Source organism: Zalophus californianus, chromosome 11 (genome assembly GCF_009762305.2).
Source record: "Zalophus californianus isolate mZalCal1 chromosome 11, mZalCal1.pri.v2, whole genome shotgun sequence".
Classification (NCBI taxonomy): Eukaryota; Metazoa; Chordata; class Mammalia; order Carnivora; family Otariidae; genus Zalophus; species Zalophus californianus.
Window position 1 is genome coordinate 22,794,782 of NC_045605.1, and position 17,805 is coordinate 22,812,586.

The 17,805-nt window shown below is 45.9% G+C and overlaps 1 protein-coding gene and 1 pseudogene across 1 annotated transcript; both read right to left on the bottom strand.

Annotated features, from left to right (window-relative positions):
• Nucleotides 1–227: 227 nt before the first annotated feature.
• On the bottom strand, nt 228–1,200 carry LOC113915380 (annotated as a pseudogene).
• A 442-nt stretch (nt 1,201–1,642) lies between these two features.
• On the bottom strand, nt 1,643–1,939 carry LOC113915379 (SLC35A4 upstream open reading frame protein-like). The gene has a single exon (XM_027581265.2). The coding sequence runs from the start codon at nt 1,937–1,939 to the stop codon at nt 1,643–1,645; it is 297 nt and encodes a 98-aa protein (XP_027437066.2).
• Nucleotides 1,940–17,805: the final 15,866 nt, after the last annotated feature.

Consider the following 17,805-nt stretch of genomic DNA (forward strand, 5'->3'; position numbering starts at 1 on the left):
TGGGAAGTTAAGTTTCTTTAATCAAACCCAGTCTTCAAGTATCCTGGGGTAACCCTTCATTCACCCACCTCCAGAGACTAACCTGGCTGCTCTCACCTCCCCAGCTTTTGTCACAAGGCACTTGTTACAGGGCTGGCGGCTGAGGAAGGGTCCGGAGGCCTGGGAGGTGGCTCTGATGGTGGTACCCAATCTACAGGGTCAGGAGTCTGGGTGGAGGTGGTCAGGGGCTAGCGGCTGCCATAATACAGGCGCACAGCCAGACCAGTGAGCCGCACCGCCAGGAGGAAGGCCGCCATGAGCTGCAGCCATGGCAGGGCTGCCGAGAGCACGGCACTGACCACCAGTGAGCAGGACACAACAAACAGGCATGTGATGCTGTGGCCATGCTTCATGACGGCTGACATGAGCAGTCCATTCAGTGCCTGGCTCAGCACCACAAGCGTTGCCCATCCGGAGAAACCCTCCAGGAGGCCCGGGCCAGGGCCCCTGCCTGCATGCAGACCTAGATGCAGGAGCACACCAAAAGCGTAGAGGAAGAGGTTCTGAAGTGCTAGGGGCAGCCTCTGTCACTTCATAAGCAGTTCTGGGTACAAGGACGACAGGCCCGAGATGGGGCGGTACAAGATGAGAAGCAGCCGTCCCAGTGGAGCAGGATATACAGGGGCATGGGGCCAGCAGCAGCTGCTGAAGGGGGTCCAGGAAGGGTGTTCCCAGGGTCTTGGAGGCCACCAGCTGCACAGCAGGCCCCAACTGCCATCAGCAGCAACAGTGCTAAGCCCTGGCATGCAGAGAGGTGGTGCCAGAGACAGAGGCAGTAGAACAGGGCTGTGCTTCCAATCTTGAGATTGCTCAGCACCTGGTAGGTGCTTGGTTCCGTGTAAAGCTGAAGATCACCAGGTTGTTGTTAGCTCCGTAGAGTAGGGCTGATAGTGCAAAGGGGGCAGCCTGGCACCATGGTGGGGCCCCCTGGGGCCATGCTTGCCAGCCCACCAAGAGGGAGAAGGCACACAGCAGTAGCTTGGTCGGCTCAGTCAGCAGCACGGCTGAGGAGGGCCGGAAGGGCATGCTGCCGTTCACAAGGCACAGAGCCAGCAATGGGGCATGGGCACCATACATGGCGGTAGACAGGAGTAGCCTCAGGGTCCAGCAGGCCTGCCTGGGACGGCCCAGGCCCGGCGTATCCCCGTCCTCTACGCTCATGCCCAAACCAGCCCCCGGGTGGCCTGTGTAGCTAGCAAGGGGGCAGCGGGAATTGTAAGAAGTTTGGGGAAAATCAGCATGGAGGCAGCTCACAGGAGGGAGGAGCCATGATACATTGCTGGAGAGAATACTGAGAATCAGAGTCAACTTCAAACTCCACAGTCAGGGCTGGAAGAGGAAGGGGCTGGTGGCCCTAGAAGCCACAGTCTTGGGGCCAGTCCCATGGGATTAAGGAGGGGGCGTCCAAACGGCTGGCTGATAAGCCACTGTTTACCCTCTGCAGGAAAGAAAGCAAGGATGAAGGCTGTGGGCGAGTTGGAGATAGCAAAAGGGTGATAGGTGGGAAGCCAAATACGGTGTCTGCAGTTGAAAGGCCTCTACCTGCAGGCCTGAGGTGTTCATCCTTCCTCTCCCATGGGATCCAGAGTTAGTTAGGCCCCTTTCACAATGACCAAAGATAGTCCCTCGATGTCTTCTCCACGGTTGCGCACAGGCATGTGCCTGAGCTGCGTAGATGCCAGTGCAGGTACCCACAGCAAAGCCCATACTGCTGATGCCTCAGTTTGGCCACCACATAGCCAGCTAAGAAGACCTTGAGGAATGGGGAGGACATGAGCAAGCCATCCTGGCTCACACCACTGCTGACTTCGTCTTCTACATGCTGCTGCAGGTGTTCCAGCTGGTTCTTGAGAAATGCCAGGTCCTTAAGCTTGGGTAGAAAATCCTTGTAATCCACCATCTTCCCCGCTGAACTTGTTCCATTAGTTTTTGATGTGGTGATCCACGATTCATTGTTTGCGTATAACACCCAGCGCTCCATTCAATACATGCCCTCCTTAATACCCATCACCAGGCTCACCAATCCCCCCTCCCCCCTCCCCTCTAGAACCCTCAGTTTGTTTCTCAGGGTCCATAGTCTCTCATGGTTCGTCTCTCCCTCCGATTGCCCCCCCTTTCATTTTTCCCTTCCTTCTCCTAATGTCCTCCCTGCTATTCCTTAGGTTCCACAAATAAGTGAAACCATATGATAATTGACTTTCTCTGCTTGACTTATTTCACTGAGCATAGTCTCCTCCAGTCCCATCCATGTTGATGTAAAAGTTGGGTATTCATCCTTTCTGATGGCTGAGTAATAGTCCATCGTATATATGGACCACATCTTCTTTATCCATTCATCTGTTGAAGGGCATCTCGGCTCTTTCCACAGTTTGGCTATCGTGGGTTATAATACTTCTTTTTTCAGTTTATTTTAGTATGATTTTGGGTTATCGTTGGGATGCTATTTTCTGGCAGTGAATGACCTTATAAGTAAGAACTTAATGATTGAGTTGATTTGAGTTGATTCTAGACAGTGGGTGTTGATATCTTTCTGCTCCTTCCCATATAGTTGGGGGTTCCTGTGGGTTCTGAGCTGGTTTAAAATTTCTCTCCAGGAGTGAAATTAGCTGGGTAGCAGGGACACCAGTCATGCAAGTAGCATATTCACCTACTGAAGAAAATTCATTCATCCATTTATTGATTTAGTCAGTCATTCAGTCATCTGAAGAAAAAAAATAATCTGCTTGTTTTTTTGTTCTTCAGCAGGAAGAACACATGTTTCCATCCGCGTATCTTTAACAGTTTACTTTCTTCCTTCCTGCTCAGCCAAGCAGCATTTTTCCTGCCTAGAGGGAAATACAATACCCATGGATCTATCCTTGGGGCACATTCTTATTCTATTATGCTCAGGGGTAGACCTAGAAAACTGGCTGGACCAGAGTTTTCATTTCCTGAAAGACAGTGGATATATGGACACAGTGGATGAATGAATATTCTTCCTTTTCTTTAGAAAGTCAGCAACTGTTCTAGGAGCTTGTGCTTGTCTTTCCTCATTTAGTATTCTCAAGATCCATGAGGACCTTGATATTATTCTCTTCATTTTATTGATAAGAATGTTGAGACCAATAGAGAAGCCCAAGATCATATACCGACAAAACTTAGATGCTCATTAGTCTTATTTAATGTTTCCTTTCCTTCTACTTCCTCCCTCCCTTCCTCCCTCCCTCCCTCCCTCCCTCCCTCCCTGCCCCCTCCTTCCTTCCTTCCTTCCTTCCTTCCTTCCTTCCTTCCTTCCTTCCTAGTAGTTACTGAGTTCTGTTTTATGACAGACTCTTTTAATTGGTGCAAGATAAGACCTGTACCTTGCCCCTTAGGAAATTGGAGTCTAGTGCTAATGAGAACCATGATTGTACTGTTTTAAGTGCTACTGTACAAGTACGCAGGTATTGTACTAGGAGTCCAGAGCAGTAGTTAATTGTTTCATCTGTGCTAAAGGGAGTCAGGAAGGGTTTTATAAAAAGATTGACATTTGTGTTAAATCTTGCAAGTTGAGTTACTGTTTGCAGATTGAAGGTAAAGAAGCAGGTGGGATTAAGATTTAGCAGGGAACTTAATGTGAGAGAAAGGATAGAGGCTGAAAACATGGTTAAAATGGGTTGAAATTGCTGATTTCCCATGGCTAAGGGAATAGGATGGGGAGGTGGGCAAAGTCCAAGCAAGGAAGCATCTTCGGGACAACATTGGGGATGTCAGCTTTCAGGACAGTGTTTCTCAAACTTGAATAATGTATGTTCCACTTCTAAAAGGAAAAATTACAATCCCTATTGTTCTGGTTATTCCCCACCGCCCCCACATCCATCTCTACCATTCTTTGCCTTGCTCTGTGGCCCAGAAGGCTGTCCTCTATGGATTGCACCACCGAGGTTCCCTGGCCCTCTGCTTCTAGGTGGTTGGGACAGTGGCGAGGCACTGGGGTGATCAGAGAGTGGTGGGAAGAGAGAACAGGTACTTGCTCCCCTATCCCTTTCCTGCTTCGGTGCCATGTTCTGGAAGCAGTTCAGTTTCTCTAGGCTATAGCTCCTGTCAGCATCCCCTCTCCCAGCTATTCTGTCTCCTTCTACATTCCAGCAGACCTATCTTCACCCCTCAGCCCACTGTTGCCAATTCTCGGATTCCTTATTGACCTTTATTCTTTCCCTTAACCCTGCTCACACCCCTTCATGAAATTCTCTTCAGTTAAATCCTTCTTCAGGTAAGTGCCGTCTTTCTCCTGTAGGGACCATGGCTGATACACACATCCACCCTCAATGTTGACTAAAATATTTTTATTAAAGCGTAGCTTTATATGTACACACATATGAAGGAATGCAGTCTTTGTAGCTCTAATAAAACTGAAAAAATCAAAAGAAATGTATAACTAAATGCACATGAAACTAAAAGCCAATAACATAAAAATTTAAAGAGTTTGTTGTGGTACTCTAGGTTGTTTGTCTAAATTGCAGGTCTGCGTGGTGCTGAGCACCATAGTGCAGGCTTTTTTGTGTTTGTCCTACTTTTGTTACGGTGTGTTGTGTGATGACTTCCACTACACCCTTCATGCTTGCTACTGGGAAATCTTCATTCATACGGTGAACATTGAGGTCATTTGACCTTCACTTTGAAAGAAAGCATAATGTAGGTATTTAGTTGGCCTGTGCTCTTTTCTCATTAGCTTTCAGTATTAAACAATGACAGCTTGTCACCACCACTGTCGTAAACACAAACACAAACACTTAATTGCGTGGCAGTATTCCGTTAGAAGGTGAGCATCCTGATGACCCAGAAAATGTGTCTGTTAATTTTTATATCATTGGAAATGAAAACATATGTTAGAAACATCCCTAATATTACTGACTTATGTCTGAAGACCCCCCAGGTGTCAGGTACCCAGGATCAAAGGAGGGCCATGAAAGGTCAATAAACAGGAGACCAATAGGTTCAGATTTGCCTGGGGTATGGAGAGGGGATCCTGGAGGCAGGAAAACAGGCTGGAGATCATCCAGTCCATGGCTCCTTCTAGTGCATCCCTGCTATAATTTTAAAATGTGATTGAGTGAAAATAGGGGTGCTTGGGTGGATCAGTCAGTTAAGTGTCTGATTCTTGGTTTCGGCTCAGGTCCTGATTTCATTGGGCTCCCTGCCACTCCCCTTGCTTATGCTCTCTCTCTTTCCTCTCTGTCAAGTAAATAAATAAAATCTTTAAAAAAATGTGACTGAGTGACAACAGTAATCTTCTCTCCGCACAACCCCATCCCAAATTAATCCAGCCACACCCCTTATCGCCTTCCTGAATGAAGAGGATTTCTGCAAATTAGGGGGCAGGAACTTGAAGGCCAATGATTGGGAAACTTTGTGGAATAAGCAAGACTTAATCTCTCAAAAATGGGAAATTACAGACCAAAGGGTAATAATGAAAGAGAACGAGAGGTACAGAGATTGATTCATTGACAAGGCAGTAGGAAAAACACAGCGTTTAGAAAGCCTGCACCTTGGAGGATTCATTCATTTTTCTTATATATAAAATGAGGGAGGAGGATTGAACCAGAAGATCTTTAAGATGTGGCTGTAGCCCTATCACCCAATTTCAGGTAAAAAAATAAAAGATGATGTAGGCTTTGTGTGTGAGCAGGTGTGCCTACCAGGAGGCTCTCTCTAAATTAACCTCTGAATTGGTTCCCAAACAAACCAGAGCTCCTTTGAAATTTCTGAGTCTTCTCAGCGCTGGATGTGTTGCAGACTCCTCTCCCTGCACTCACCTTTTCTTGGCTGCACAGTGGAAGCACTTCAGAAGGAGGTGAGGGTTTCAAGCTTGCCGAGGTCAGAATGCACTGAGTCCTGAAATAGCTCCATGAGCAGCAAAGCCATCCTTGGCATCCTCTTCCTAGGGAGGCCTAAGACGAAAGACAGACCTAGTGAACCCCCATCTTCTTTGCCCACTTGTTGGGGTAACCATGTTGAAAAGGGGGACTCATTGGCCATGCCTTCCATTTCTAGAAAGGAGAGACCATTTCCTGCCTTTCCCCACACCAAAGAAATGTTGGAGAAGTCACTTCCAATCCCTCTGTCCATTCCCTCCCCCTGCATGGGAGAAGTAGCCAAGCCAAATGTTTAGTATTAGAGTTCTACCAGGTCATCTTTGCCGGTACCTTGAAGGTAGGAATCAGTCCATCAGCATCCTTGCTCCTGATAGTGGTCTTCTGGGCTTAGGTCCAGTGCCTGCTTGCATTTCCTATCTCTTCAAGGTAGGCACACCTGGACAAGGGGAAGGTATAGGGTGGGAAGCTGCATTTCGACCTCAACAAAAAAGCAAAAAGCCGTATTGTACAACCCAAAGTCTTACGTCATGGGAGCTATGGGGTTATTTCCCAGATCAATAAGGGGGCTATTCAGTTCTCAGTTTGCTGGTGATCTGTGTGTCTCCAGGTCTCCAGAGGGAACAAGGTGAAGGGTAGGAATAAGGGACATCAAAGCCCTAACACACATCACTTTCCCTCTCCCTGGATCAATCCCCGCCCTTACTTGCCATCAGTCAAGAGCTACCATACGGGGCTGAGTACACCTCCAAACCCTCCTTGCAATGCCTTGGGTGCTTTGATTGCCAGAGATCATCTAAGCCCCTGTGCATGGGCAGTCGGTGCTACTCTGGGCTCGTGGGTGCCACAGAGCCCCTTAACTAAGCAGAGCTTGGATTGGCTGAACATTGTTAGCTGTCCACTTCTACCTCTTCTAGGAAAAAAGAAATCTATTATTGCTCTGCCTGATCTGGTCCTGGATGGAGAGCTAGCAATTACCATTCACCAGGTGGCCCTAAGCTTTTTCTTTGCTTTTAGGGGCAGAGGCAACCGACTGAAGTGTTAAGCTCATTAAATCTACCCCATGTGGTACAGGCATGTTATGGGTCTTTTTCTACCTGCTTTCAGGGGGCAGACTTCTCCCCCACCCTCTGCAATGCTCAGATAGGATTAACTAGCTCCTTGGCTCTGTACACAGGTGTTTTCCTGGACTCTCGCACATTCTGACTATTACGGCCGCTGTGGGCTATGCAGACAGTCTCCCAGCTGCTCTCCTGGGGCCCCGTGCCTGTCAGTAGAAGGGGATTAACTTGTGCTCTTCCAAATTATCAAACCCTCCTGAGGGGCAGGTGACACAGGTGAGGCAGGTGGTGAATTCTGTTTCCCACATTTCGTAATACTATTTTATTTTAACCCGACCCGGCTTGCATCTACGCAAATAAACCCAGGGCATTCTGTAATAGCTCCCTGTGCTGTCAGCCAGGAGCAGAGAACAGCCCCCCCTTAGTTATATTCATCCGTGTGTTGAACCCCTAACGCCTCAGAATACTCGTCTCGAGGGTTTTCATACAGCCCCTGGTTTGGGTTATTTTTTGTTTGTTTGTTTTTCTGAATGTTCTCCTTTCTCGGTCTCTCTAATCACACTATCAGAGAAAATTGTTACTAAGTTGATAAGTATGGTCCCTGATTTTTCCTGTGTTCCTTGTGTCTGTCATCTCTCTCTCTCCCATCTATCTGTCTCTACACACACACACACACACACACACACACACACACACACACACACACAATTAAAAACAGCAGTCCAGGTTTTAAAGTTTCTAGTTTATCCTTATAAGATTCTAGCCCTCTGAAGAGTGAGGGCCAGATCTATTCCCAACTATTTATCTATAAAATGTCAAGCCTCAGGGTGCCTGGGTGGCTCACGTGGGTTAAACGTCTAACTCTTGGTTTCCGCTCAGGCCATGATCTCCGGGTTGTGAGATCGAGTCCCACATCGGGCTCTTCGCTGAGCAGGGAGTCTGCTTGGGATTCTCTCTCCTTCTCCTTGTGCCCCTCCCCTTGCTCTCTCCCTCTCTCTTTCTCTCTCTCTCTCTGTCTCTCTCTCAAAAGAAAAAAAAAAAGTCAAGCCTCCTCTCCTCTCAAGGTTGGGAAAACTGAGGACCAATCCCTGCATACCAGGCACTGTGCTGATGGCTTTGGGTGGCTTCTCTCCTTACTCCTCATGACTCGAGGGCAGCATTGCTGTTATTATGCAGAGACATTATGCAGAGACAACAAGGCTTTGAGCAACCTGCCTCAAGTCACAGAGTTGGCAAGTGGTTGGGCTAAGGTTCAGCCCTAGATATCAGACTGCATGGCCCGTGTTTCTCAGTATGGTTGTTTACTGTGCCCTGAATTGATTGTAATTCCTGGAAGAAACCTAGTTTTTTAAAACAATTTTTTAAAAGATTTTATTTATTTATTTGAGAGAGAGAGAATGAGAGAAAGAGAGCACGAGAGGGAAGAGGGTCAGAGGGAGAAGCAGACTCCCTGCTGAGCAGGGAGCCCGATGCGGGACTCGATCCCGGGACTCCAGGATCATGACCTGAGCCGAAGGCAGTCGCTTAACCAACTGAGCCACCCAGGTGCCCAGAAACCTAGTTTTTATTTTATTTTATTATTTTATTTTATTTTATTTTTTATTCGAAGAGCAGGGAGCTACAGTCTCTTATCTTTGGTCACTCTGAGCTTAATGGTTGCGCCTAGAACTAAAACTTACCTGCGGCAACTAGTTACTCAAGTCTTAGAGAGAGAGAAAAAAAAAAAATAAAGCCCTCACATACATGCTTCCTTGCATAAAAAGCATTTACTTGAACCTAAATCACAAAAATCCCATTTTTCCTTTTACAGATGTAATTGTCACATATGTTCATTATGGTTTCATAATGAGGGCCCAAACAGATGGTGCAGACTTAAAATGACACACACTGCAAGCAAGTAATGCTTGCCCATAACAGAGCTGGTGCTGTCCTTGAAGGCACTGTGGGGCCACGTTCTAGAGATGGAGAGCAGCCCTGGGGCTGGTCTGGCTTCCCTGGGGGCCGGGAGGAGGTTGCTAGGCCCAAGGCCATATTTAGCTGAATCTTAGAGTAGGGTTTGGAGCTGGTCCCTGTATCTTTCACGGCCTTCTTGGGCATCCTAAGAAATAACCTAGTGACCAGAGGGGTAGGAATTCATTTTTCTAGTGAGAATTTGGGCAGGCAGAGTCTCGGAGGAGACAGGCAGGGCCCGGACTTTCTGTCAGAGCCCCCTCACCAGGGGTTGTCTCCTGTTTGCCCCCCACCTATGGCTGCTCCAACTGGTCCTGTGGGCTTGACTTTTTGGCTCTTTTTTTTTTTTTTTTTTACCCAGGGCTGGGGGAGGATGTGGTACAGACACTGGTGACCCTAATGTGTTTGTTCATGCCGATCTTATGGAGTGAGGGGTCACGTGTTGTCACTCAATCCCTACAGTTTCAAACTATGTGTAACTATTTACAATTTGATTTTCATTCAAAGTGGGAGACACCAGATTGGAATTGAGGTCCGTTTGATTGCAAAGCCTGTGAATTGTCTAATATAGACTATTGCGAGCGTTAGATTCTGTTAAACATTGAATCTGTAATCCTCTCCTTGGAGAACAGTAATGATTTTTTTTTTTCAGGAGCTTCTTAAAAGTGAAAATCTGAGATTAGACAGGTGACTAAGCAGTGGGGGTACTTGAGCCTGGAGCAAGGAGAGTTCTCTCTGGTTGGAGACCATCCCCATGGCAGACCTTCAAACCACAGGGTGCACATTGCCCCCCCCACTTCCGGATGAGCTCTGTGAGTTCCTCCACGCTCCCCTTCTCCCCTTCGGGCTGCCCCTGCCTGGCTGTCTCATGGGCTGTGAGAGGCCCAGAAGCCTTGCCGAGAAGCCCTGGGCTGCTGTGGGAAAGTGAGTGGCTATTATGATTCTCTCCATGTGGCTACCCACCTATTTGGGTAGCATGCGTGTAGGTTAGTTAAAGCAAAGCAGAATCTGGAGAGTGGGCTGTAACCACAAAGGTCACTTATTTGGGCTTCTTTTAAAACTAAAAGTCCTTTTGCAGGTAGGAAGTTTCAAAAATCAGGTGAACAGATGACTATCCTTTCTCCCACCTGCCAGTCCTGAGCACTCCTGAAAGAAGAAAAGAAGTAGTAAATTGTGTGTGCTTGCTGCTAAGGTTGTCATCATTGATAAATTGTAGGTCTTTTATTTCTGTAAAATGTGCCTCACAAACTTCGAATTATCTATCCTACCAATGAGAAGGAAATAAACCTTTGGTCCCCGTTATTTTCATTGGCTATCAGAAGAGTTTGTAACGACATAGACTGTCCTGGAAAGAAGCAGCCAGATCCTATGTAATGGTCCCACCCTAGATGCAGTGGGCTGGATGTTAGGACCCATGGACCATCTTGTTGGCATTCCATCTGCCCCACGTCAGACAAGCCGCCACCACTTGCGAGTCATTCTGTGTCTGCAGAACAAACACAGTGCAATGTGTTCTCCTTACTACAGAGAAATGTTGTGAGATCAAATGAGAAAACATGGTCAAAAGCCTTTTGTAAATTTTGAAGTGCTTTACAAATATCTGAGGTTTCAGAATAACATATGAGTGAAAGGTTTCAGGACTTGAGCACTGTTGATATCTTGGACCAAATCATTCTGTTTGGGGAAGAGGGTTGTCTGTGTGTTAGAGGATTTTGAGCATCCCTGTGCTCAACCTGTGGATGCCAGTAGCATCCTCCCCCTGATGTACCCTCCTCCACCCAGTCTCAACAAGCAAAGATGTCTCCAGACATTGCCAAATGTTCCCTGGGGGCAGATTTCCCCTCCACTGATTAAGTGTGGCCTTGACTCTCTGAGCCTTGGTCTCCTCACCTGTGAACTGGGCATAATAGTAATAGTCACACCTACGTCATAAGTGTTATTGAATTCATTATGAGGATTAGATGAACTAATGCACATAAAGCAGTAAATGGTGCGTGGTACACATGGTAAACATCAGCAAGTATTTGCTATTATTTGAAAAGCATGAACTTAATGCTACTTTTGAATATAAGGATGAACCTGGTGGTGGATGGTGAATGAGCCACCATCCATACAGTAGGCACCCCAGATGTTTAGTTAAGAAATAGTGATGGATTCTCTCCAAAGCATTTTGGAGACTAGGAAGGGGAGTACAGAGTACTCATAAAAGATAGCTTGACCCAGGCAAGCCACAAGCCAATGCCCATTCCTGATCACATGTGTCCCCCGCTTCCTAGTCTCTATGCCTTCGTTGAGCAGTATTATCGATTCCAGCACCCCCCCCATCCTCACTATCCAAACCCCTGCTTAGGGCTTTGTGGCTTTCTCCTTGTACTCCAGACCTGCTTCTTCGAAGATGGGATCTGATCAGCTTATTCATGTCAAAGATATCTGTACAACTTAATATGTACCCTTCACAGGTGCATTTGAAAAATTTTAAAGGCTTAAATCAGATAATTCACTTTAAGCATTAATATATATATTGTATATATGGCTTTCTGATGATGCATGGGTGATTTTTATTTGTTGCTAGATTTTTTTTTTACCTGATGTCCCATGTGAATTTCAACTTTTCCCTTCTGTGACTTGGGACATTTTTATTAATTTGATGACACTCCATATGATCTCAGAATACAGAAGCAGATCGATGGAGTTGTTTATAGGACTGTTGGAGAAAGAACCTCCTTTTGTGTTCATATTGGCTACAGTTTCTTTGCAACGAGTTGCAGTTTATGCTGGGCTAATAGATCCCAATCCCATCACCTTGAGTCTATACTCGAATGGAATGTTAAAGTAACTGGCTCTGGGACCATGCCTGGGAATTGCTCAGAGAGGCTTGGGGCAGGCCAGGAGGGACTTGAACCCTGGTGAACTCTCCAAGAGCCCTGAGGTTATCATAGCTTCCTTGTGACAACCGCCTCAAGTCAGAGACCAACATCCTTCATAATTGATTTTTCTCCAGTTACCAAACTTCCTGTTTTTGCACTAAGTTTTCTTTTTTCCCCCATGAAACTTGCGTGTCTTTTTAGCTGGAAATGGAAGAGATTAGGAGAGGTGATGATCTAGAAAAAGATGAGCGCCTATCCCAGCCATCCGAGCACCATTTAAATGCTTCTTTTTATTACAGTGCTTGTACTTGAGGACTGTGTCACACTTCTGCGCCCACCAAATCACAGTTTGCGATGCCACTTCCATTATAAACCCCTGTTTTCAGGTGCTTATGACAGCCTGGAGGGAAAAATCACTCTTGGGGCTGTAATTTCTCATATCCGTTCTCACCTCCGAGGTGAAATTCTTGTTCTAAAGTCTGGCAGAAAGCTCTGTATCTGTGAGTATGTGAGGTCTCTCGCATGACCCTTGGGGGTAGGGTGGGGGTCGGGGTGGAAAGTTCACAGGAGTGACATCTGGGAAATTCAGGGCCCTCCCTCATCTGTCTGATATTTGGGAGTCAGAACCCCGTGATGACATTGTGGACTCTGTCCTCCAGTGATAAGGTGATTTTGCAAGTCACCTGATTTATCTGGTTCCTGGGTATTGACGAGAATGCCTTAATTCTAGAAGCAGGCAAGTGAAGGAATTCTGCAGGGAAACTTGGATTTGATCTCACCACATCGGTCCAGGGAATCCTTGTCAAAGCAGAGGTTCCTCTTGCCATCACTTTCGTCTGAGCTGGGGCTCATACAGCATTCTCAGTCTTGAACTGCTTTCCAGCCCTCTTCTACCAAAACCCTAATTTACTATAAAACCTGACTCATGTGTCACCTTCTCTGTGAGGCTCCTCACCTTGTCATCTCAGGCCAATCCCTTCTTACTCTGTATTCTTACACTGTGTTATTTGTATCACTCATGTAATGCCCATTTTATTCTACCTTGATTATATGTATTCCTGTGTCTTCTGCTTATGCTCTTCCTGCCCGTTAGCTTGCAAACTTCCCAAGGGTAAGGACTCTTGAATTTTTGCAAACACTGCATGCCTCATGCATATTCGGCACTCAATAAATGCTTCTTAGATCACCATTTACGGAACATCAGCCATATTGCAGCTCTCTGCAAAATGATAGTATTTAAGATTTCGAACAACAACAAAAAACTGAAATGGATGTAATTCTTGCCCTCTGAAAACAACATGTGATTGGGGATGTTTAGCAAGAAGACAGCAAAATGAAAAAAAAATATAGAGCTAACCAACAGATATGGGATCTGATGGGAGAGTTCTGGCACTCCCATGGGCAATGCCTTCGTGAGTGGAGAGGGCAGGATGGATCTGTGATCCTGAAAGAACTTGTGGGAAGCTATGTTCTGGATCCATCTGCTCCAATAAGGTAATGGAAAGATTGTTTTAAAAAGCGATCAGTGGAGGGTAATCCGAACCGTTTCCTGTGATAGTTTCCCAACTGTTCTTAAAATAAATCAACTTGCTGTTAGACTGCTGGGAAAAATTAGCCTTTGTAGTGACAATTTACCCCAGGAGAGCTCGTATTCTTCTTTAAAATGGACCCCATGATACCCTCATTCATGCACGATTACTGAAAAGTAAAGATAACTCAAAATAAAATGTGTGTCTAAAAGCAAGTTTTAAAATATTGTCCCTCCCCCATCCTCAACATCTCTATTATTAATGTCTTTTTGCCAATTGATTGCAGCTGTTCCTTGCCTTTTTTTGCGTCTCTGTTATATTGAATTTGAGGTTTGTTCTGCTGAGGAGACCCAGCCTGACAGAAAGGATGTGGAAAAATGATCGGAGACAGTCCTCACTCCTTAATTCCGTCTGCTGCATTGCTCCCTTGAATGACACCAGGAGCCAGCAAGCAGATGAGCCATTGTATGCTTCTGTCTCCGTGCAATTGTTACATTTGTGACCTTATTACCGAACAAGCTATCTCTTTGGATAGAGTAACCCTCTGGTCAATTTTCAAATGCATTTGGAGGTTGGGAGATCTTCTCAGCTTCTGTGATTAAATCCAACTCAGGATTTAAAAGCGGGCATTCTGCACATTGGGATAATTAACTAAAGCTTATCCCACTTCATCCCAAATCCCTGTTGACCTATTTTAGGTGTAATGTCTCAAGAGTTGTGACACAAAGGTGGAAACAGAGTCAGCAGCGTCTTGCCTCCCACTCATTCCCTGCTTTCCCTCCCCATATTCCTTCCTTCCATGCCCAACCATCCCACCTGGAAGCTTCACTGAGTTCAAGGCTCTTTTTTTAGAAAGCCCGCCAGATGCAAGCTTGGCACTAGGACTCCGGTAGAGAGAGCGCTGAGATCCAGGGAATCAGAGAGGTTCAGGCTCACCTTGAAGGCAGGGAATGTGCCTATCTGCATGACCTTGAAAATGTTAGGTGTGCACACTCAAAGGAGAACAAGAAAAATGTCTCAGTCTCCAATGGTGCTGTTACTATGCTGAAAGCCTGCTTTCTCCGCCCTCCCCACCTCCCCCTCAACCTCTCTTACACACACACACACACACACACACACACACACACACACACACACACACTCCACAGGCTTATGCAGAGGAAAGAGAAGAGAAGGAGAAGTAACAAATAAATGCAACAAAATGTCTGAACCCTCCGATACAACGAAGCCCTCCCACTATGCTCTCTATTCCTTCCTTAACTCCGGAAGGGAAAGGAAAAAACCAAACAAGTGACCTGACCAGTTATACAATTATGAAATGGGTGAAATGGCATGCAAATAGCCTTAGAGAGTTGTTCTTTACAAAGAAATTTTCACCATTCTGTGGCAAGCACACTTTCTTTTCCTTCCTTCCCCCTTTTTTGACCTCTGCCATTATCTCTAGATTTATCAGCAATACTAGATGGCTTTTTCACATCAGTAAGCACCATCCAAAATATAACAATCAGAAAGAATCAGAGAAAATAAATCAATGTCCACAAACAACCGACCAATTTTGGCAAGTACAATTTATTCATAAAAGCTACAGTTCACTGGGAATTTTCTTGTCTTGCATCCACAATGCCCTTGATTCAGATGCCAACTTGGTGAGCGCCAGGTGGCAGCCAAGATGGGAAGACACGCATTGTTCCATCTGGGTTGCTTTGTTCCCCTAATGCCTCTGGTCTCCCTTTTTTTAATCTCAGAGGCGCACTTTATTCTAGAATTTCTATAGGATTGTTATCCTAACTAATTGAAGATAGAAACTAGAGTTGAGCTGGCCTTGGTTTTTTTTTTTTTTTTTTTGTGGGGGTTGGGTGCGGAGTGAGGGAGTTGTAAAAACGAGGCCTCCTGGTCCTGTCGATAGGCTCACTGCTCCGAGAATTTCCAATGCCTTCTCTTGATCAAGCGTATCATTGCCCCTCAGAGGTCATAATCATGCACCAGCAGAAACCATCTTAGCAGAAAAACTTCCATATTTCAGCTCTACATTCTGTCTAGGATTAATTGCATGTTTTTCCCAGAGGGACTTCGTGTTTCCCAGCCGAGGCTACACGTATTTTGTCTTAGATACTTTCTGATGTTTCAGTTTACATTCATATTCCTAAGGATTTCTCTTCCACCCTTTCTGAAAGCCTGCTTGGGTCTGGGGTGCAAGGGGGGAAGCTACATACCTCGCTCTCCAGCCAGGGCCTGGAGATAGGGGAGGGGGAGGAAAGAGAATGGGAGAGATCATCGGCCACAGATATGGGCGGGAGAGGAGGATGGAAAATATACAACAAAAGCACTCTTTTACCAGTAAACAAGGGCTCCTAGACCTGAAAACACAGAGTAAAGAATTCTGCTGACAATAATTAATTAACAATAATAGTTTGCACTCAGACCTCAGCTTTCATCTGGCAACCTCAGAGCACTTCACAAACCACACTTAATTAAGGCTCCCGGCCCCCTGTGGAAGGTAAACAGGTATTAATAGCACCCCTTCTCTGGCACAGAAACAAAGGCGTGGTGGGGTTCATGGCTCGTCCAGGGGCTTGCTCCTCTGGAACCCCTGGTCAGTGGGGAAGAAAGGAGCCTTCAGGCCAGTGATCAGGGTCCAGGTCTGTGTCACCTGCAATGGCAGGCAGCGAACTGCTTGGGTGACCGATGTGTCCCGCCCGTGATTAGTTGCCAACCGGACACATACTTGCTGTATATGTAGTTCACCCATCTCATTCTCACCTAGGCTGGCTAGCTGGCTTGCAGCCTCTTATCTGGTCAGAGCACAGAAAAATTTCAGCTTCCTGCTCCCAAAGCAAGCTGGGAGGTGAACTCTCCTGCACAGACAGTATTTAATTTGTGATGGCTTGATGAGGTTAGTCACCTTGCTCTTTACCTCTGTGTTCTCCTGGCCTCGTGCTCGCCAGACTTACTTTCTGCCGCTACTTTGTCATGGGGGTTGATGGAGAGGGATCTGGAAGGAACAGAGGAGAGATGCTCACGTCTGTCTGGGTGGCGCTGTGTTGCCCTTTCCCGCTCATCCTCCCGTTGGCCCTCGGCTGGCAGCTGCTGCAGGGCTCTCCCCCCACCCCGGCCCCCCAGATGGAAGGAGGAAAGATTAGCTCTCCCTGCATCTCGTGCCAGGGCTGCGTGGTGGATTAGGTTGGCAGAGAGACCCGAATAGCTCCATCTTTGGGAGCAGAAAGATCTTTCTCAAGGTCACTCTGCAACATACATATGTCTGAGTTGCTCAGGAAAGCTGCCTTCCAGGTCCGCTTAGATCCTGGCTTCTGACGGCTAAGAGCGATTCCTAAACCCTCTGGCATTGCCATTGTTTTTCATGTCAAGCATTTTGCAAAGCACACCCTTTGCCAATTTCCCCACCATCGTATTTGAAGTTATTATTAATCCTGTTAATACTTATTTTGTAGGAAAATGCACAATGACAAACAGCCATTAAAAATTCAGTAATGGTCTTATATAGGTATATATTTATTTATAACAATCTAAAATACAATTGAAAATTGGATGTATTTGTGAAACACAAATCTTTTTTGGGTGCAAGAGGACACTTAATGCACTCCCAGATTTGAAACTGCCCACAATAACTACACATCCTTCAAGGATTGGCACATGGAATGGAAATTTTTTGTTTTAAATTTGTGAGGCATGTAAAAATTGGGGTGATTAAGCTTGTGGGAATTCCCAGAAATAGACCTAACACATTCCCGGATGCTCAGACCTTTTGGCTCTTTTGGCTGGATTTCTTTTCTTTCTTTCTTTCTTTTTATTGTTTAAATGTTTTTTTATTTTTTATTTTTTATTATTATGTTATGTTAATCACCATACATTACATCATTAGTTTTTGATGTGTGTTCCATGATTCATTGTTTGTGTATAACACCCAGTGCTCCATGCAGAACGTGCCCTCCTTAATACCCATCACCAGGCTAACCCATCCCCCACCCCCTCCCCTCTAGAACCCTCAGTTTGTTTTTCAGAGTCCATCGTCTCTCATGGTTCGTCTCCCCCTCCGATTTCCCCCCCTTCATTCTTCCCCTCCTGCTATCTTTTTTTTTTTTTAACATATAATGTATTATTTGTTTCAGAGGTACAGGTCTGTGATTCAACAATCTTACACAATTCACAGCACTCACCATAGCACATGCCCTCCCCAATGTCTATCACCCAGCCACCCCATCCCTCCCAACCCCCACCACTCCAGCAACCCTCAGTTTGTTTCCTGAGATTAAGAATTCCTCCTATCAGTGAGATCATATGATACTTGTCTGTCTCTGATTGACTTACTTCGCTTAGCATAATACCCTCCAGTTCCATTCACATTGTTGCAAATGGCAAGATCTCATTCCTTTTGATGGCTGCATAATATTCCTTTGTATATATATATACCACATCTTCTTTACCCATTCATCTGTTGATGGACATCTTGGCTCTTTCCACAGTTTGGCTATTGTGGACATTGCTGCTATAAACATCGGGGTGCATGTAC

Bases quoted from the DNA above. Each gene is read 5' to 3' on its own strand.
- LOC113915379 (XM_027581265.2), bottom strand. From the start codon at position 1,939: ATGGTGGATTACAAGGATTTTCTACCCAAGCTTAAGGACCTGGCATTT.